This window comes from Nomia melanderi, chromosome 10 (genome assembly GCF_051020985.1).
Source record: "Nomia melanderi isolate GNS246 chromosome 10, iyNomMela1, whole genome shotgun sequence".
Lineage (NCBI taxonomy): Eukaryota > Metazoa > Arthropoda > Insecta > Hymenoptera > Halictidae > Nomia > Nomia melanderi.
The window spans coordinates 4,055,786-4,077,788 of record NC_135008.1 but is presented as its reverse complement, the minus strand read 5'-3'; the positions used below and the strand labels follow the sequence as shown (position 1 = coordinate 4,077,788).

The following is a 22,003-nucleotide window of genomic DNA, read 5'->3' as shown; positions in this document are numbered from 1 at the left end:
GACGTAAAAGCGGGGCGAAACGCGGCCGACGCTCGTTATCCGCCGCGCCAGCCCATCGACCCCGTACTCCTGTGACCCGGCTTTTACAGCGAGCTAGGCGAACTTTAGTCTTTACCGAACGCGCTTAAAAACAGCTATGAATTCTTTATTTCTGCATCAAGCACCCGCTCGTGCGGACCCATCACCGATATTAATTACTTACGGGGGAACTCCGTTTATCCGGGGGCGACGGCCTGACGGCCGTTTATAGCTAGGCACAGATTGTTGCTAGCATTATGCTAACAGCTTTACATGACTTTCTTGCTGGCAGGAAAACCGCGGCTAAACTACCTCCGGCGGCAACTTTCCGATATGAATTTCCAGCGTCCCCGCCTTCTAAAAAGCGGTCGAGAATGCTAACAAGACCGCGTATCCATCTCCGCGCGTTTCAGAGCCAATCCTTTAAACCCGCCGGTTGAATCGAATCTCCGTCGCGAGCATTTCACCGCGCGCGCCGTTGTCCACCCTCGACGCGCGGAAATCTCGTCCGGCCGGGGCGCGTTAATTCATTCCAGGGTCCGCGGCGTTGCGTGCTTCCGTAAACGACAACGAAATTATCCCGTGGACCGCGCGTCAACGCTCCGCCGCCGTACGAAACTGCGGGCGATTTAGCGGGAAAGATTGCCGTTCGAATATTAACAAGCCGGGGGGGAGTAGACGCGCACACCCGACCGGCAGGAGTTACGAAATCTGACGTTAAGCGCCGGAAAAGCTGTGCGTCGCGACTGTGTGTTCCGCGTCGGCGGCGGCTGCGTGCCCGGGAAAACGTCGCTCGGATTTCGCGAGGTGGTCCGGGCGAGCGGGCTGCATTTTCGGCGTGAAGAGGAGACCTGTCCGATGGCGGTCAGCCTGCCGACCGGAGCGAAAGAGGGTGAGGAAAGCCCTTATCTTACCTGAACTCTTGCGCCACGGTGGGGCATTCATAAAGTCTCGGGTTAAGCCTCCGCCTCGACAGGATCCTCCTCTTACCTTCTACCTCCGTCTTCCCCGAGCTATCCGGTCCGCCTTCTCGGTCTAGCCGCCGGCAGCTCGAGGCTCCTCGCGCTGGCTTGCACCGGCTTGACCGAGAAGGTATAATCCGCTGCACACACTAGTTACAACCCATTAGTTGCCGTTCCCTTGCACCTTCCCACCCGCCCCTCTCCCTCTCGCCACGGAACCGCTCCATCCAACCCTCCGGCTCGTCCACTTTCGCCTTCCTCCCCCTTCCCTCGTCCTCCGGTCCGGAGCGCGGCTCCTCTTCACCGCACCCTTTAGCCGGTACCCTTAATAATGCATCCGGAAGATGCTTAATCGAGTCTCGCAACTCATTTGTGATTCGGTGGATGTGCTCTCGTCACTCTTCCCTCTCCCCCTTTTCTCCGCCGGTTACCGCGCCCCCGCCCCCAACCCCGGCGCTTCCTCTTCGCTCCCTCGCGGACTCCGCCGCTGCCCCCGACCATCCCCGCCCCCCGCTAACTCTTCCATCGGCGTCTCGCTCGCCGGAGAGAACTTTTCGTTAGCCGGCAAGCAGCTCGGCTCGCATCAACGAAAGCCTTCCAGAGTCGGCGAAATCGAATGACCGCGACTCGCCGTGAAGTTTCGATTCGTTGATTTAATCAGCCCTCCATCTGGCCGCGTGACCCTGGCCGGGAATTTGATTTCCGGCCGAGCAGCGCCGTCACGCGGAATCCTGTTACCGGTATCTATCCTTTTTCCACCTTTTTTTCCCCCGTCACCTTCCGCCCTCCCCTTTCGGTACCTGGCTGCGAGCCCCGACGGTTTTCGGGAAACTTGCGAATGGAAAAACGTGTCGCTCGAATTCGTCCCGGTTACGTGGGAAATCATTCCGGCGCGTCTTAAGCGGGAGAATGTTTTTCGGGGGATTGGAGACAACGCGGACGGGGTTCGTCGCGGTCGTCTTGCCGCGATTCGAACCGCCTCGCGGTGCCGGGCACTTCGGGCCACTTCGAAGTTACGAGATTAATTTTTTCCGAGGTTCGAGTTGCGAGCGACGTTGCCTCGCAGCGCTCCGGGGTGGGGGCAAAAAGCTGGCCAACTCTAGGCGACACGATAGAGAGGGACGCGCCGACGGCGGGACAGGGATGGGCGGACGGAAAGAGGGTAGGAGAGAGAAAAAGGGCGAAAGCGGGGAGGAGGGAGAGATAATTAGCACCGGTGAGTCGTAGATAACGAAGTGTACGGTATAGACGAAGGCAATTATACGATAGTCGAGCGGCCGAGCGCGGTTGTATAATAATGAGAAACGCTTACGCGCGTGCGCAGGCGCGAGCGCCGGCTCGACCGCTGCGTTTATTTGTGTCTATTGGAATGCAACGATGTCATCCGCGTTAATTGGAGATGCCGCATAGGTGCATTATATTCGCGTTGCAATGCCACGATCAACCGCGAAACGGCGCGGTACGCCCGCCGATAATTTGCGAAACGATGATTAGGGGGCGGCGGAAGCTCAGAACCGTGGAGGGTGGGCGAGGAAGTGACGGCGAGCGGAATAAATCAAGCCGGTTCCTTCTGGATTCGGCTGTCGGTTCGTTAAAAAATCCCCGATGAATATGCATAAACCGGCGGGCGGCGACGCCGGGCGACCTTTAACGATCAGCCGGCAAATTAGAACACGCCGCTACACCCCGCGCGGGAAAGTTATGTAATTTGGCGGCCCTTGTAATTAGTGGGCCAGACACTTGGAGGAATCTGTCGGCAGTGGTTTACTTTCGGCCGGCTGTATATCTTTGCAAACATTACGCCGCCGAAGGAATTCGCTAACGTTTACGTTGAACACCGAATTATCCGTTAATTGCGCGCGCGGGCGAATCCCGGCGATGAAATTCCGCGCGCTCCGTGGAACCCGACGTCGCCGATTTTTACGTCGGGTTACCGTTAAACCGTCGAGGTACGACGAGCACTCCGGCGAAACTCTTTCGATTGTCGGACAAGCCGAATCGACGACACGGGGAAACGAGCGTTCCCGTCTTTATTCGAGGGGGGCGTTTCTTGCCGGGAAGACAGAACGCAAACATTACTTTCGAACGGTAGTTGTCCCAACTTCACACGACGCTTCCGCCTCAAAGCAGAAATTTTTTTTAATACGGGTCTCAAAGTTACCGCGGAAAAGTTTCCACTTCTCTTTACAGAGACCCGCCTCCATTCTGTCTACATTTTCTAGGCAACCGGCGAACTTTTTATTCCCTTTTTCCGCGAATATTTCGGGCCTATTAAAAACTAGCCTTTGAAGACAGTCATCGCTGCGGAGCGATGGTTTACATTCGTCTCTCGTGAAAATGGAGCCTTGATGCTGACGAACGATACCCTTGTTTATTCGCCTCTCCGTGAACGTGCGATTCTTGATCCATATTACTATTGCGTTTAATTGCATCCTTATCTCGTCCTCTCTCATCGTATTAAAGGTAACCGCGTGCTTTACAAGGGACAATTGCACTGAAGAAATGACCGAATAACCGTGACAAATACGTAAACGCGTTGAACATCGCGGAACGATCACAGCTACACGAAAGAATAGAATCGCTGCGAGGAAGAAATGCAATTTCCAGCGTAACGCGGGAAAAATGGAACATCGAGGGCCAATCGATTCGGCCTTATCACTTTTTCCCTTATCTTTAATCGTTCGCATGATACAGGCCACCGTCCCGGCTCGATGGAACGGCCAGGCATTGTGAGGCGCGATATGTTTCGATGCCTTCGCCGATACGATCGTTTTCTCCCGTCGATGGACAAACATTCGGGCATCGATCCGCGATCCGAACGGACGATTCCGAAGATGTTTGAATGATGAATGCTGTATCACCGAGGGCTACAAAGCGGCAGAAGCGAAATACACCCCTGGGAGAGCGACCGTTTCCCTAAAACGGGCCAATGGCTCGTCCCTGTCCGACATACATCAAGTGCCTTCGCGATCGCGTTGCCAGCGCGTGTGTGCAACACGGACACGCGCACGCGCGTTAACTCCCGCTGCCCCGGCGATGCATCATACGTTACAGATTGGTTTTTAGGTAAAACAGCGCCGCTGTAATAGTGTGGACGTTCGACGTCAGCGAGGGAAAATGGTCGGAAAATAACGAAAGTAAAGCGGCGGTCATTCATCGTCACGTACGCCCGCCGGGTCGCGCCATTTTTCCCCGCGACCGCCGGCGATTCGCACTTTTATGATTTCGTTCGAATTACACGAGAATCGAGTCCCGCCGCGGCTCTAGGAAATCGAGGGAGAGCGTTCCGCGCGCGTCAAAAATACGGACGCGCCCGAACTTCGACGCGTTCCGCGAAGTGCCACGTCGAAATTAGATTTTTATCACTCGTCCGAACTTTCCGTTCGCGGCTACGGTTTTATTCGAATCATCCGCGGAACCATAGAACCCGTTGAACCCGAGATTTCGAATGGAACGAAGACCACCAATTTCTGCAGCGCGACCCCTGTGGTAAATCGTTCACAGTTAAAATACGTCTTCCGATCTAAAAAAGGAAGCTCAACTTTTGCTCCAATTACGATTTACCTTTTCCGGGGCGGAAGAAAAGCGTCCGAGGGGCCGGGGGCGGGGCGAAAGGAAGAACTATGCGCGTAGGCCGGTTCATTAATAATACATCGGTCCCCATAGATTTCCCGTATTTTTCTGGCGATGCGTTTCCAGCGATTCATTAATTGCTGACCTTGTTAGCGTAGCATTGTGAAGCGGCGGTCCCGCGACGGTGCTTGAGCGGCGCCCGCGGGAGCGGCCGGGGGACCGGCGACCAGAGGACAAAGACGTAGCGGGCACGAATAAGAGCGAGAAACGGACGAGGAGGGAGAATCTCGCTTGGCATTGTCATGCATTCAGCCCTGGCACATAATAATGTCGGGGCTCCTTTGTCGTTTATGCGCCCTCCTGTTTTCTGGCTGGCTCTAGTCACGATCGCCGGCTACCGTTGCCCCGTATTCCCGTGTCCCCCTCTCGCAGAGGTCGCCTCCCTCCTTACGAGCTCGCGCGCAAAAAGCCCGCGCCGTGAGAGTGAAGAGAACACGGTCCGCCACGGAATTCGGGGATTTCCTTGGAAAAATGTACGCGTCCGTGGGTCTATTAATTCCGTCGGAGGAATTCGGGAAATAATGCTGATGCTTCCGAACGCAGCGCCATCGGCGTGCGGTCGGGGCATTAGTCCGAAGATTCGTGTTCGCAGGGAAAACGTAGATTACGTTTGGACCAATGAAATTTATAGGATACCGAAAGGTTCGAAGGATTATACGGTATATAGGTGATGAGTACGAAGGGAAACTCTAAGCGTGCAGTTCATCCTTGAAGGGACTATACCCGCAGGGATCGGTCCATAAATTTAGTAGCTCGGTAAGTTTGTTGAGAGAGTTCGCGTTGTTGCTAAAGACTTTTATAGTTCGATTATTATCCGGTCAGTACCCCCGTGTTTTGGCGGCCAGGGGAATTCGATTAATAAGTTTGATCTTACTTTGAAAATAGTTACCGTTCAATTGCCGCCGATAAAAAGCTGCCGGCGAGCCGCGGCTCGGGCGATAGATCATTTTCAATCGAGTTCCATACTTCGGCAACTGGATCTGCATGAATTATTCTAAACTGATTTGATCCTTCCGTTTCACTTTCAAGGTTTCAATAGCCGGGCATTGTACTTTTACGAAGCGCCCGGCTAGACTGTACAACGTTCTCGCGGAAATATTCAGCGGAACTTCCAAAGAGGATCCGATCGATCATGCGAACAGTTCGGTCGATCCGCCCCGGTTCATCCTTTCGAAATTGCACGGCGACGATCACGGAAGCCTTCCCGAGGAGGGCAGAACGCCGTCCTCCGAGGTGGATTTCCAGGCATGATCGAAAGTTCTCGCAGTATTCCGAATTGCGTAACAACCGTCTACAATCGGGATCCGGCAGTTTAGTAACTGTCCTTCCACGGGCAAGTTGCTCGAGTATCCCGGGGACACAGGAATTGAAGTCCACAAACAGCGTAGACCGTGCAATTGATTCGCCTTTGCCAATTCAACGGCTACGACTGCTTTTTAGCTAAGACAGCCCCGACCGGTTGGAGCAAAACAAGGCGGAAGTTAGGTGTATCCATCTAACTCGCCGGGAACTCCGCTTTGAAGGGAATTCCTGACAAAAGTACGCGACTTTCACACTAGCCGGTGCATACGAGCGGCGTCGTGGGGGGGGAGGGCGCCGAGAAATTAGTCCGACTTTACGGAGAATTTCAGAGGAGCCCGGCGCGAGAAGAATTTTAAAACCGTATTACGTACGCGTTTCTTCCCACTCGTGTTCTTCGTTCATTAGTACTTTGTATGAATCAGGTCAACGAAGTTCGTATGGTAATATTCCCATCAAACGCGAGCGGGTCATCAAACTCGGTTAACGCGCCGCGTATACACGGGAACGTTACAACCGAGAACATTAATACCTTCCACTGAAATTTTATTCGCCTTCATTACCGTCGAGGTACATTCTTTATCTCGCTCGGTACGAGCGTCGTACGTTTCTTTCGTAACGATAATATTCGAACATCAAAGTAAACGTGACTCTGATCGCACCAAGACAGCGCCGGGTATTCGCCAAAAACGCAACAGTTGCTCGAGTATCATTATCGAAACGCGTCAGTAATAGCGAAAGTGTGATCTCGAATGGGTTTGCCGAGTAATACTAAACCGGGCGGTGTTGTCAAAGTCGGAGCATACCCCCGATCGTGCTACCAGTCGGATGACCGAACCGTGCGAAGAAGAAGAAGAAGAAGAACTGGAAGAAGAAGAAGAAGTAGAAGAAGAAGAAGAAGAAGAAGAAGGTGAAGAAGGCGGCGGTTAGGATGTTGGGGCGACCGCCGCGTTCTGACGAGGGACAACTGGGCCAATCGATACCGCAGCCACCGGTGGCGGGTGGGATGAAGCGCGGGGGTGGATGGCAGAGCGAGCGAACGGTGTAGGCTGGTGAACGTTTGCGTCGCGGAGGATTCAGAGACGGCGTGGCGCGAGAGGGGAACCAGGGGGTTGTAGGTGGCGGTAGGCAGCGGTAGGTGGCGGTAAGCAGGATGTCGCGGGGGTGGCGACGCGAACAACCCCTGGTCTAGCGATCGACGCTCCCGTGGATGGCGCCAGCGTCGGCCCTCTGCGTAACGTGACCGCCGCCGCCGCCGTCTGCCTTTCCGCCGCGCGATCTAGACTGTGCGCAGAATCGGCTTGCGGACCAGCGTTCCACCACAATGTTGTCGGACCTGTCGTTTTACCCCGTGTTACGATTGTTGTTGATGGTACCGTGTCGCTCGAAAAATCTCCATCAGGCCGATCGATCCGCCGGTTAACGACACACCGGAAGTACCCGGCCGGCCCCGCGCGATCGCGAGACCAACGACCCGTGTGCAGCATCCCCTGGCCTCCACTCATAACCTTAAAGCCGTGAACAAGGACCTCGCGCGTGGCCGCCGCGTACACCGTACACCCAGTGACCGTTTACACAGACACGCCAGGCTCACCGTCGGGCAACGTGACTCGACGCGTAAACACCCCGTTTAAACCCGTGTCGCTTCGTGTGCGCGGAAACAATCGTACGGGCTCGAAAATCAACGGCAAGGTGTGTCGGTGTTGCGACGAACCGCGAGGATCCGTGAGCTTCGTCGAACGTCGCGATCGATGCTGAACGATCGAGGACAGCTGGGTCGCCGGTGAATCTTTCTCGGCTCTGCCCCGCGGAGTTCAGTTTCCGACAGTCGCTTTCGGGGGACGTAAGGTGATCAGATAGTGTATCACGACCTGGAACCGACGGAGACCGCGCGGACAATACGGTGCAGGAAGTGGCGATTGGGCGGTCTCGCGACTGTTTGAGATGGAAGTGAGTAATAGCGGAGTAAAGTGACCGCTGTATTGGTCGTGATGATCATCGTACGGCCATAAACTGTCGCCCGAGTGATTCAATTGCTACCGCAAGCCGACCCAGCAGCGACGATGCATCACTACTATACGCAAGAAGACATAGACCGTGTTGGTGAGTGGGACCGCTGAAGAATTAATGTTTATCGCTTCACCGATATCGCGCACTTTCTTCTGTAACGTTACTGATAACTCGAACGTTCGCTGTATATGATATTTGTGTTGGAATGAACGATAGTTTAGCATCGCCGCGAATAAGAAGTATTCCAAGCGTTTTAAACACACGATGAGTAATTATGATTTGGGACAATTTATACTTCGTGTTTCATTATTTTTAACACGTCTATTTATCTAAGAAACGGTAGAGATCGGTATCTATGTTTTCAAAGTAAAGATTTAATGGATTGGAAGACGATAAGCGAGGCAGAGATTGGGAATTATTTACATTCGATGAAACACAAGTGGCGTCACCGTCGCGGAATACCTAATCGCTCAACATAGCGAGCCCACATTCGTTTCAATTAATGAGCCGGACGGTCGTCGATAATTCATACAGTCCGAATTATTATCGTTTCGCGATCGATCGGGAGCGATAAGGTCAGGTCGAGCGGTGCTACTTTTAACTTTCACCCGGTCGAATTAAGGGAGATGTGTTATACGAACGTCGGGTACGTCAGGGACGTCGGGACAATTATTTGGGCGTTGATAATTATTCAACGAAAAACCGCCACTTCGAGAATTGTACGCGATTACAAAGTTTGCCGGCGTTCCTTAAACGATCCGGCCGGCGACATCGCGATTTACAATGCAAATGCTGTCGTCGCATAACTTCGTGGAATTATCGGTCAAATCGCGAATTTCATCCCGGGTTCCGGCTGTAAATTATTCGTTCGCGTATTTACACGGAATTAAAGGCGGCCCTTCGAGACTGCTCGAATTATGTTACGCCCGACGTCTAATTTATCGAGTTACCGAGCGCGAAACGCATCACTGCGAACGATGGAATTATATTATTAACGAACGCGGCTTTCTTAGTCTCTCCGTGAATACAGAGCAGACCATGGAACGATAGATTTTAATCACCGAAGGGATGTTTCATCCCTCGAACAAGAATATCAATAATAATAATGTCATTCAAATGAAAAGAATATAATGATACATTTAATAGTAATAAAATATGATACGAGAATATCCTTCGCGTCTTCGAGATCGACGCGTTACGGAATGCCTGACCACTATAACTCTATTCTACTGAATCTGACATTAATCTAACTTTCAAAGAAAAATCACTTTTATCTCGAGGCGCCCGGATGGTTAAATATTCCCCGTTACTCGTAAAATCCGAAAGTTGCCGCGAATTTAATATTTCTTTTTACAATTCTCCAGGGCCGACGATATTTCAAACATCAGGGGGCCAATAAACTGATTTTAAGGGGGCGTCTTATAATGGAAAGATGATAAAGGAAGACGCATCCAGCGCGGATTTAGAGCCGCCGTCCCCTCTGACATTTTCGTCACGCCTTATTTTTTTACGATCGCGGCGTGAAAACACGCGCGCGATATTCTTAACATTAACGCACCTATTTGGGAAATGTATGCAGGTTAGATCCCGGCCGCCCCTTGTACCCGGGGATTATATTAGGTCCTCGAGCCTTTCCGCGTGAGAGTCTCCTGCGGAATTTAAATTGGTCCGGATAGGATAGCGGCGAAATGAAGGAATGGATAAAATTTGCAACGGTTTTTCTGACCTGAGCATCGATCCGCCGCTCCGCGCCGGATAAAACATCCACATTGAAATTCAGCCTCGGATACGTTTCATCACAATATTATTTAACCTCAATAAAACACGCTGCATTCCTCGCCTATAATTTCCTTTCCTGTCGCTCTTTCATACAGTCGCCAAAAAACGATCGTAATACGTTCCCGATGGATCCGAGCGAATTCCAATCGTACAATTAAAATTCTCCTTCCACCGCGATTTAACGGATCGACCGCCGAAACGAGAAATATTTTTCAGCTCGGCATACCCGAATGCATACCTCGCGTACCGTATATTTTCAAGTTTCCCCCTCTACGGCTCGCGCCCCGGGTTTCACGCTCACACGATTACTCCATCAGGAGTCCCGACGCCCTATCGGCTCCGCGCGGAACTCGTCCATAGAAACGATCCCCCCCGCGATTGTCTTCGCGGGAGCATTTACCGAATCCGGGGGGATTGTGTTCGCGCGGTACGCCACTTGACTCCTTTATTCGCGCTCGCGTGCTCGGCCCGGTCCGCCCCCTTCGGCCCCGCTTCGCCCCTCGGCCCCAGTAAAAAATGTCGAGCGAATGGATCATGTCCAGGTCTGGCTGGCGAGAAACAATAAGGAGGCGAGCGAGTAGGACAGCGCCGGGCATTGTTCGGCCCAGCGTCGGAGCCGGGGCGTCCGTCGCACGTATTCCCGGCGTCCCCGTAACGCATTCTGCTTTAAGGCCGGTCGGGCCGCTCGTAAGCAAATTAGAATGGCGCACGTGGCCCGCATAAGTCGGCTCGCTGTCTGCGTGCTCCGTGTGGGGCACGTCGGGCTGGATTTGTAAGGCCACCCCTTTTCCTGACCGTCTCCGCCCGCCTCCGCCCGCCGCCCCGGCGGGCTTTTCTCCTCTTCTTCGCCCAAAGGGCACGGACACATCGGCAATTACGCCACTTTATTGCTAGGGTTACGTGTCGTGCACGGAATTAATGCAATCCGCCGGGAGCTACGGGTTACACGGCCGCTTCCTCGGCCGCGAGAATGTTTTCGCGGTCCGTCGTGCGCCAGGATAGATACTCTGTTGTCGGTTTTGAGCGATTCGGTTTGTTTTATTGAGCGCCGGCTCCGTGAAAACGATTCTGAGTCTATCGCTTGAGTGTCGGCTCTGCAGTAATGCGGATTTCTGGATTTCCATTTGTTACACTCGAGGCGTATTCGTAAATAAACAGACGAAGATGCGTCCTGAAATATAATTTACAATCACGCAGCTAGCGCAGAGAGAGAGAGAGAGAGAGAGAGGGAATGTAAGGACGTTGAAATGTCCTTAATTTTTACGGCCTCCATACCTGGGTCATAAAACACCTGGTCACCGCATGCGACGCAACAGCTACTTCCGACTTACCACCATAAATCACCACAACGACGAGACGAAACCAGACTTCGACAGTTTCCCACCTCAAGGAGTAAAATAGACACACCCACGACCAATAACAGAATACAGCTTTTCTCCACCTAAAACTGCAACTGACCAATACGAAAAAACCCGGGGTTACATAAACTGAAACGCGACGAGAACCAGACAGAACGCTACGACGACTAAACGTTAAAGATCCAGTCGTTCCATCGGTATTTGTACCATCAAAGTTCAATTTGTACAAAATAAAGTGATAGTCATTATCTCTCGCCTTGTACTATTTTACGAAAATGTATAATGTTTTGAATATTTTTTGCTACTCATTAAACTAACTAAGTGGCCGATACGTTGCCGGCGCTCAGGCTTTAACCCTTTGCACTCGAGAGGTGACGCTCAGTCACCACTTGATTTGACACAGTAAAACTATACAATGTGATATTTAATGTTAAACTTTGTATAATGCCTCGATACGTGAAGCATTGGAATAAAACAGCTTTGTTCCTCAATGTACTGGTGATTTCTCTTCGAATTAGTCTCAAAGAACATCGCCTTCGCCTCGTAAAGAAATGGTAAACATTTCTAGTAGAAAACATCCGAGTGCAAAGGGTTAAATGTCTCTTAAGTCTGTGTGTATAGAGTTAGAACGTCTTCGTGGTAATAGAGCACGAGCATTAGGGTTTGAAGATGGAAAGTTCACCTATAATTTAGTAGATGAAGAATTTCGTTCGTGTTCTATGTCTGCCACTTCGAATCTCAACGGTTGGTAGCAGAAGAAGGTTGAAACTCGAAAGACACGAGTGACACCGAGATCTGGTTCCAGAGAAATGGTTGTAGGACTTTGAAAGTTCCGCGAGGTTACGAGTCTCTTCGCAGGAAACGTAGGAGAATATTCTAAGAATTACGCCGCGCTTCGGGGTCCGAAAATATTCGGCAGGACGTTCGCTTTATGTTTCGCCGACAGCGGCGGTGCTCGGAAGAATCATCTTATTAGGCGGTCACTCATTCAATCATTGACCACGTCCTCCCGGCGGTCCAGCACACTTTGATCGACCTCAATACGCCGCGGCTAATTGAATTCGAGGGAATCGATTATGCCGAGCCCCGGCGACGTAATATTTAACAGCGTGATTACCAGCCGGGAGAGCGGTGGCTTTTCTTCTCGTATTGATTTTATTTGTTCGTTATTTTCCGACGGGCCGCCGCGGAGGGAAGAAAAGCGTTCTCGACGCTTCTGTTCGCTCCGCGTTGCGATATTACAAACATCGGAATTCACTCCCTTATTGAATGTTCTTCTCCTTTGTGTCGCGCCGCGGCGATATAGCTCCGTCGCAGATGGACGTAATTATCTCTCGGAATTCTTATCGCCTACGGAAAAGAACAGATCGTACGACGAAATCGAAAGTTAAACGACACGCGTGTTAGAGATTACTTTAAACGGAAATGTTTCTCGACCTTCTTGTATCGATAATTAATACAGCTGAGCAGAATATTTCAACTCCCTGAAAGATCAGCTCGAAACAAATGTTTATTCCAATTACGGTATTTGCTCTTACTGAATATTTAAATACACTCCGCGTCTTAGAGGTTAGCGTCCCATTAAAGCAAGGCGGTTCATCGTTAATATTTAGAAACTATTAGCCCTGATTGCAGTCCGCAGTGATTCTAACTCCGATCTCGTGGGTAATCAGGCGAACAGCTCCCGCTTTTAATGCTCGCGCGTCTTATAAAAACTTCCGGGAACGGTGGAGCGACGCGAGCCTGGATTCTCGCAGGATCCATGTTAATTTTAGAGCGGTAAGCGCGGAGGCGGCGGGGCTGGTGGTCGTTGTCTCGCAGGATCGATAGAAACTTTGTAGGATTCATCGCGCTCCACTTGCACCACTATCGAGAAGCAAGCGTTAGTTTGCCACGGGTTTGTCATATATGTATCTACGCAGGTATAAGTATTCCCTTTTCAGTCGGCGGAGTTTAGGAAACGACGATGATGTCACGTTTCTGTCTTCCAGACCGCATCCGGCCGCAACTTTGCTCCGTTGTTTGCGTTCCGCGTTGATTCCTCGTATTCCGCGTAAGTCTAACGTAAAAGTAGCAATGCTACTATGTACAACATAGCACGGTACTGAGAGAACAATACAAAATTAATAACGGTTCTAATTCTAACAGCGTTTTCACAGAGGACATACCTTCACTTTCAACGAATTCAATAAATTCATCGATGAAAAGGCTTACAAGCGTTTTAGCCTCGCGCACAATGGGCGCACCGACAAGCCCGAGATAAATTCGCAGTAGGGGAGCGTCAGAATTTGAAACTTCGAAGATCAACGATTGAACGCGGGGCGCTGCGCAATTAGGAAGAATGATGATCGCTTATGGAGACACTTGTTAGCGTCGAGGTGCAGCGCCGGGGTGGGAAGGAGTCGTCGAAACGAGGGACGACAGAGCACAATTGACGACCGCGGCGATAGCAATGCCCATTTTATCCCCAAGAGGATATAAATAAAACTCAAATTGAGCGAGGGTGCGCCGCCGCGCCCGGCCGCTCGCTCGCGCGCGCGTGTCTACAATGTATTCGCGCGGCCAGCACTTCCGCCCGTAATTTCATTCTAGATAAAAGTCCCGCCTCGCAACCCTTCCGACGCGAATATTTACATTTTATTCGAGGAGATATTTTTCTTATCGTTCCGGTTACTCCTCTGTTCATTGCGGCGACGCTCGTGGCACCGCCGACGCCGCGGTTCTCGTTCTCATTAACTCCGTTTATATTAATCGCATAGAAATACATTCAACGAAAAGAACCGGCGGCTGTATTACGGTTTGCCGCTTCGCTATCGCCGAATCGTTCCGCCGTTCCTTTTATGTTCCCCGATGTTTCTTTCGGCCCGACAAAAACCGGCGAGCGATTCGTCGCTGCGCTTCATGCTCGGCAATCGCTGATCCATTACGGATCCATACTCCGTTGCCGTAAATAAAATCGCGGCGACCCGGCCCCTGTTTTCCCCGTTCCAGCCCGCAGCGGACCGTACCCAAGAGGATCGCTAGAAAAGCGGCGGTCTTCGGGGCCGCGTTTTTTCGCTTTTTCCCGTCCGGTTTCTATGCTTCGTTTCCAGCCTTCGCTGATAGAATTCACGCCGATGAATGAAAATTGCTCGCCGCCACCCCGGTATTGAATTACCCCCGACACCGCGAATCGATCCGCGGGATTAGCCGTTTGGATATAAAAATCTCCCCCCGCCCCCCAACCAACCTCTCCCCGATCGCGGCCGGGAAAAAAGGACAAAAATAAAAATCGAGAACTTTTTGAGTGATACGATTTATACGGCAACGAAACGAAATATTTAACGATTATATCGCTACCCCCCCCCCCCCCCCCCCCCGACTGGAGCGTATTGTTCGCGCGTCGATTGCGCGCCAGTTTCCAGCGGAGCCGATAGGCGGCTATATTATGCGCTTGATGGGAATCCGTTTCTCCTATAAAAGTCATCCCGCCCAAGGTAAATATAAACCACTTTCCCCGTGGAAACAATATCGCCGGGCGAAAAAGAGCGTTGTATTTTTATCTCGGGACGAAAGGCTTGCCGGGGGACCGGCCCGGCGTGTTTATTCCTCGTTGTTTGCTCGTCAAACAGCCGCGAGCCCATTGTAAAAACCAGTTATTACGGCCGTGTCTTTGATACGTGGACGGAAGATATTTGTAAGCGCATTATCGGGAAGGGATTCCGACGAGAGGACGGGATAACGAGGAACGATGGATAACACGGGACGCCGATCTTTCGCGTTCGACGCAGCTTTAACGTTCTCGCGAGAGGTTTTCTCTACGGATACAAAATTCACTTTGTCACGCCGCGCAAACTTCCATTTTAGTTCGCGCACGGCGCCGGAAACGCGTGACTCAAAGTGGATCGCGCGTCCTGTCGCCTACTTCGGGGACCTTTCCCTTCGATTAGCGATAAACTGGGTTTCTGGATCAGACACTTGTACAAGCAGAAAGCCGTGTTTCCCGGCGCGCAGCCCCGGGGACACCCGACGAAGCAATTAAAAAGAGCGACCCGTCAAAGGAGCACTCAAGAGATCGACTGCCTCTTGAATGTTCGCCCCACATGCGGAAACGCGGTTTAATGCGAAACGAGCGCCGAGATTAGCCTGATTCCAATTTAACCGCGACGTATCTCGCGGAACTATGGATCTTCCAATTACGTGCAAACTTTCCGTTGCCGTTTCGGATCGAAGCGCCCGGCTTAGCCGGACTTAGACGTGAATTCTTATTATAGGACACCCGCGGTGCGCATTTCTGGGCGCGAACTCGATTCAACGTCATAGAGAACATTTCACCGGATCAATTACTATCAACCTTTAGCGTTAAACCTATTCCTTCGAACACAATTTCTCGAAATACTTCTTCGCCCGATCCTCTATTTATTCCTCGCCGTCGAACCCAGATCTGTCCGTTACCTCTTAATTGCGACACGAACGGAATTTCCGTTCGTATTACCGAGAATAAGCAGTAATGACGCGAGCGAATCGAATCGACGAACGAAATCAGCCAGAAACAACCTCAAAAGGGACCTCGGACCGGTGCGTGCGCCGCGGCGGGCTGATCATCAATCGATGATCCGATCCGGCGGCGAAAGTAAAAACTGCATTTAACTCGATCCGCCGTGGAAACGGCCGGGCCGGTAATAAGATTCGCGCGTGTAACAAAAGCGGCCGCGTAAAACATGTTACGTGACGCAAATGCGCGATCCCGGGTTGCGTTGCGTCGGCGACCCAGGTCGCAATTTATCCGCGGCTAGCTGGAATTCGGTCGGAGCTCAGCGGGCGGTAATGCACACCATCGGGCGCCACCGTGAAACCGAATTTAACACGCGGCGTATCAATTCTTTCGCCGGCAATTTCGTTGTAATCCCGCGGATAGGTTTCCCGGCACGCCGCTCGCGCGCGATCCGGGCCCGACGTGTAAAACAGCCCCGGGGATATGAAATTGAAATTATTCCGGGGGCCGATGGAACGTATTATATTAAAATGATATCGGTACGCATTTCGCGACCTGTTAAACAGGATAATCGTTTGTCCTCGGCAACTAATTCAACCTCGACCCCCCCGTCCCCACTTCCGCGTCTAGCGCCGACTGCATTAACCGATCGGATCATTTGTATCGCGCGGCAGCGTTGTTTAAACGACTCCTCGTCCGACTCATTACATTAATGATATTTTATTCGAGCCGCGGTATCGGGGCTCGTTTGTCCCCATTAAATTTAGAATTAGTCCCACCCCGCTTTGTGCCGTCCGATCCGCGAACGGTAATTGCCGAACACGGACGAACGCTCGACGGATATTCATCGGGTTGCGGGAAATTACTAGCCGGCCAGTACCGCCGTTTTTGCTCGCTATTAAAAGATGATTACGCGATAATTTATGATATAAAGTTGGATTTAATGAGGCCGACGCTTGGAACGCCGATGGATCTCGCCTGTTTCGCGCCGTCGCCGTTATTATCGTTACCTTGCGGCAACGGTTTATCTGGAAGAGGATCGATGTAACGCGAAAATATCAATCGAAGAGAAAGGATTATACGAATATTGTGTTTTCTACTTCGTCCTATTAGTAGTGAAAATATTATTTCTTCTGCCATCTTCGTCGCAGCAGGCACAATGTTACGCGACTCGACTACCATAGGAATTTCACGAAATACATGGCGCAGTTTAATGGTCACAGAGTAAAGCGAAGGTGTCGAATTTCCCTAAGCTTTAGGACCTATATCGAACACCTCTGTTTCCGCAACTTCGTGGATCCAGCTCGAGACCGCTTAGCCGGGAATATTCTTTCGGCAGATTTACCTCCCGTCCAGAAGTACTCATTTGCCCGAAACTTCTTATCCGGCCGGGATCAAAATATGCCGCGGGTCGGGCAGACCGCGTTACGACAAACGTAACCGCACGGTGCCACGTGTACGGCCGCGTCTAGTGTCCGCTATTAGGAACAAACCGGAAATAGAAGTGGTTGAACTTTAACTAGCTTCGCGGCGGAATGGTCCCGTACTCTTCATCAACTGGAATTGCGGGAATTAGCTTCTGGCCCCCGTCCAGATTACTTCTGCGCGCCCCTGGCCCATCCCCGTGAACCGTGTGCCCCATTTATCTCGGTTCGGCCCCGCCGCGCGAACTTCTTCGTAATATGTTAATTATGAAAACGATAAGCGAACGATAATCGCGACGAGTTATCCCGAACCCTCCGACGGTTCTGCCCGTTATCACGGTTAAGGTGAGAGGTCGTCGCCTGGATCGATCCTCGCGATACCGTTCCGGAAGACGTCTCCTGATTAAATTGTCGGTACGTTTCCCGGGGAGAAAAATAATCGACACTCGGCGGCCGAAAGCCGAGGGAAGTTTTGAATCCGGACTATTTAGATCGCGGACCGAGCCCCGATTAAACTTGAATCGTTCCGGCGGGCTTAATATCCAAAGATGTTCGGTATCTTTTCGCGAGCGGGGATTAAACGATCGGCCGTTTCGAATTTTGCGCAGATTTTCCGGCTCGCGCGGAAATTCGCGTCGCTATCCCGATGAAATTCCAGCCGGCCGAGAAGAGGATCCTCGGATCAGGTTAGAATCAATTATTTCCAGCTACAAACGTCTAGACCCGTATCGATCCGTCTCGAGTCCCGAACGATACGTCAGCGGATCGTGTACTAATAAACATTCATTAGTCGCCAAACCGATAGGATCCCGAGGATATTGGCAACGGGCACGGCCGCCTCCGTGGTGGATAGAGGGGTGCGAAGCGAGGAGACGTTTGTTGACACAGAAGGGAAAGTTCCATTCTCTTACGGAATGGCCGTCCGTGATATATGATGCGAGACGGAGCGTTTCAATTAACTCTTCCTCGGATCTACGCGTTTAATTGAATAAACCGTGACCGTTTAGAAGCGTAATCTGTTAATTCGCGTATCACCCCGGTGACTAACGGCACGAGTGGAATTGCCCCGAGAAAAAATGAAGACACACGATACCGAATTCCGTGAACTTAACCCTTTGCGCTCGGTAGTTTCACGCTGGAAATATTTGGACATTTTCTGATGAGATGAAGACGATATTTCGTGAAACTAACTCGATGAGGAACAAAGCTGTTTTATTTCGATATTTCCAAATTGGTGCGTTATACGAGGTATAATATTAAATATCAGATTTCATAGTTTCACTGTATGGAATCGAGTGGTGAGTGAGAGGCACCTCTCGAGCGCAGAGGGTTAATAAATTTCGCTTCAGTTGCAGAATCATATTCTTTTCATGTCTACATATTATACGTGTCATCCTTGCGCAGGGATTATTATTTTACTATATAATATTCAGTTAGTCACGAATCTTGACAATATTTACAATAGAATAATTTACCCCGAGAAGCGTTGGAGATTTGAAAATATCGCCAGCCGTGAATCAAACGTAAAACGGAAGGAATAGGAGAATACGGAAGGCTAAAAATGGATAATTAACCGCGGATAAGTAACGCCTAGCAAGTTACGGGATTAATTCGTCGAGATATTAACAGACTCGCGAGGTAGGACCGGCGAAGTAGGTCAGCCAGAGCCTGATGGAATAATGGCCCGCGATTTGTAATCGGACCGCGACTCTCCGCGACGAATCTCGAGTAAATTGCTGGGTTCGGTTATATCGTTTCACAGTGAATATCTATTCGCGACGGGAAGAAAAGGAGACGCCGCGCCGCGCCGGGCCGGGGGAGTTTGATGAAACTAACCGGCGCGGTCTGGGTAACTGGAGCTGAATCGAGATGCGGATACACGGTTGATCTTATTGTGAATGGGCTTTATGGAAGCCTCAACTTCTCTGTGAACGCGTGGAGATTAGCGGTTGTCAGTTCCTCTCGGCGCGCGGGATCAGAAGCGGAAAGGAATCGGCACAATGGCCTATCTGTAGATTAGCAACACGCAGATCACGTCGGAGGAACCGGTGAAACAGGATGTGGCGGGTAATGCTGTCAAATGAATTGTGGAAGCTTTCAGAGACGGCTATCAATCGTGCGTCTCATCCTACAGGGCGCACCACTTGATACGATCCGCTCGTAGGCATCGTCGAGATAACACAGGAAAACTGAAAATAACCTTACCACCTCGCGCGCGAACCTCTAAACGTCCGGTACAAAATCACGCGATCCGATTTAAGAAAATAACGTTTCAATCGGAACCGGCGCGCTCGATTTCGAATAAAGCCATACCGCGCGATAGATATTCATGAGCGCCTATTATACGCGATTCCGTGCCAGCCATCCGGAGATGCAGCCTCGTGTACCAACGCGAATGAAACTATTAATTCACACGAACTGACGCGCGCGTGCACGGACACTCGCGCGGAAACCCACACGGCTGAGCCGCGAAAACAAGAACTCATTGGCCAATCCAACGATCGTCGATTAACCACGGCCGGCATACGGTGGTCGGCCAATATCCGTGGTACTTCAGGACGGGGTAGGGCGGTGTTAACGATCATAACACATCATGCAAACCTATAAGAGGTAAAGCGCTGATCAGAATGCCTGGGCACGCACCCCTTTGGATTACCTTCGCCGTTCGTCGTCCCACGGGTTGCTTGTTCTACCGGTAACATTTCGTTGCACCGACAGCTTGCCACCTCCACCGCTCCACCCCGTATCCCCCCTCGCCGCCACTTACGCCCCCAGCTCGCCGCTAGTCCACAGGGCCATCAGACCGCCCATCAGGCCGCCCCTCTCGCGACGCATCCCTGGTCCTCACCCTCGCTTCACCCCAGTTCAAATCCCAGAATCGAGTGGCGGACTATCGGGAATCGCCCTAGATCGCCATTATCGTTAATCAAGCTAGTGTTTACGGAGTCTTAAGCGGCGCTGTTTGCCCCCGCGAACGCGAGCCCGCGTGCATCCCGCCGCCGAGGACACGCATATGCTCGGGGGTTTACGAGCGGCGGCCAACGAAATGAAGAAGAACGGCTGGGTTACGAGGCTGTTGGCCGCGCGATATCGCCCCCGGAACGCGGCCACGCTATTACGCTTTTATTCGACGTGCGGGCGAGCGCGCGCGCGAACCTGCCCTCGAGATCGTTTGATGGATAGCGATATCGGGAGCCGCCGAGAATGAAACGGCGCGGCTCTATCCTAAGTGATACCGCTCGAGATGCCGCGGAACGACGATCCTTCGGGCATTCTTGTCGAATGATTTCGGTTATCGGCGCTGATGGCGGTTCCGGGGGTTTAGCGAACGTTTTATCTTGTATTCCAGCTTAGGGAGGTTCGCTCCTTCCACTCGCTTCCGAGAGTCTTCGCGGCAGTTACGGGGAGTTCGAATGAAAAGATTATTAAAGGGAACTTTTTCGTGTAACCGCGGCGCGTTACGAGCGTGGGACTCGACTTTAAATTGGCTTTCGAGTTTAGGATTCGAATCTTCTAATACCGCGAGACCGCGATCGATGCGGGAGAAAGTCTTCGCAAAGTAGTAAATCAACGGACTGTGGCGTTGAGTCGAATTTAACCATCGAAATTTGAATCCAGATGTTGCAATTTGAATTTGAATCCACCGGTGAGATTTAAATTTGAATTTCATCGTTGAAATTTAAATTTAAATTTGGCCGCTGCCCGTCGAATCTGAATTTGAATTTAAATTCGCCCGTTATGATTTGAACTCGAATTTAACTATTGGAACTTGAATTTGAATTTAAATTTCACCGTCGAGACTGGAATTCGAATTTATATATTCCAGGTAAGATTCGAATCCGACCGTTCGAACCTGAATTTCAATTCGACCGTCAAGATTCCAACTCGAATTTAACCGTGCACCCGAACCTGCGAATGAAACTGCTCTTTGAAACTCTCCGACGGATTTCCGAATACCTCTACCGAGCTCGCCAGTGCCAAAACCGTGCAAACAGTCGCGCTCAAGATGGCGGCCGCCACGAGTGCGGAAGCGACACAGTGATTCACCGTAAACTGGTCGATTACATTCACTCGCGACCAGGAACGTCCGTAAAACGATGATAACCGCGATCATGAAGCGGCATTAGAAGAATCGTCCCCGGGGAACAATTCGCGGATCATAAAGCGAGGACGAAAGACCGGCTCTATTCGTCGCAATTGTCGTATATCCGCGCGGACAGAGCGAGCCGAAGTGATCGTTATAAATCGCGTTTAACCGCGACCTTGACGAATCGCTGCGGCAAAATAGTCGTGCCAGCGGGAGAGGACGATGGACCGTGAACCGTGGAGAAGGGAGCGGAAAGTTCGTTGATCCTGTTCCTTCGAAAGCAAAAGAAAATTTTTCGAAAGTGGCCAGTGTAACGACGAGGTCGGCGCACCATGTGGAAACAGGGACGAGTCGGTTTACGTAGCCGGCGTGCACGCACACCGAGACGCGATACGCGGCGCGCGGCGCGGACGAGAGTGTGCGTGCCTCTGTGCAGAATCGAAGAGATCTCCCGGAGGAGAAAAAGGTAACCGTCGCGCTCCAGAGATTCTCTGGCGGACAGCCAAACACCCAACAACCAAGAAACCCTCAGATTCAACTGTATCCACTCCATCCACGGACCTAGCCATCTACTAGAGCAGTCCTCTTTTTCCCTTGCTTCTCCCCTCTCCTCCACCTGCCGACCTTCTCCAGCCTCCCACCCACTTTCCGCTCTCCGCCCCTCAAGCCCCGGTTCCATGCTCGCATCCCTTGCTACCGAAATTCCATTTTCTAACGTCCTTCCACCCCGGCGGCCCCTGCCGCCGCTTCTTACTCGCCCTTTCGACTGTCACTCCAACCGCTCGCTATCGCTCTTGCGCTATCGTTCCAGTTATCACTCTCTCATCCACTCTCTCCCGCTTCTCTCATTCCCATCCGACGCGTTTCACGCCGCCGACTGCATTTCCTACGGTGACGGGACTCGTTCGTTCTTGTTAAGAGAGTCCCGCGGCGCGATTAAGCGAAGCGGCCAGGATAAC

The 22,003-nt window shown here is 51.6% G+C and overlaps 1 protein-coding gene across 5 annotated transcripts in view; it reads left to right on the top strand.

The window, feature by feature from the left end:
- Ten-a (Teneurin-a transmembrane protein) overlaps window positions 1-22,003 on the top strand; it is a 587,521-nt gene that overhangs the window by 356,933 nt on the left and 208,585 nt on the right. Inside the window, exon 1 of one of the 5 annotated variants that reach the window (XM_076371188.1) lies at window positions 7,197-8,015. The exons of the other annotated variants lie outside the window; for them this stretch is intronic. Within the exon in view, the coding sequence (XP_076227303.1) occupies window positions 7,976-8,015 (40 nt within the window). The 5' untranslated portion in view covers window positions 7,197-7,975. Of the gene's footprint in view, window positions 1-7,196; window positions 8,016-22,003 lie in introns of those variants that run through there. 5 annotated transcript variants of the gene reach the window in all.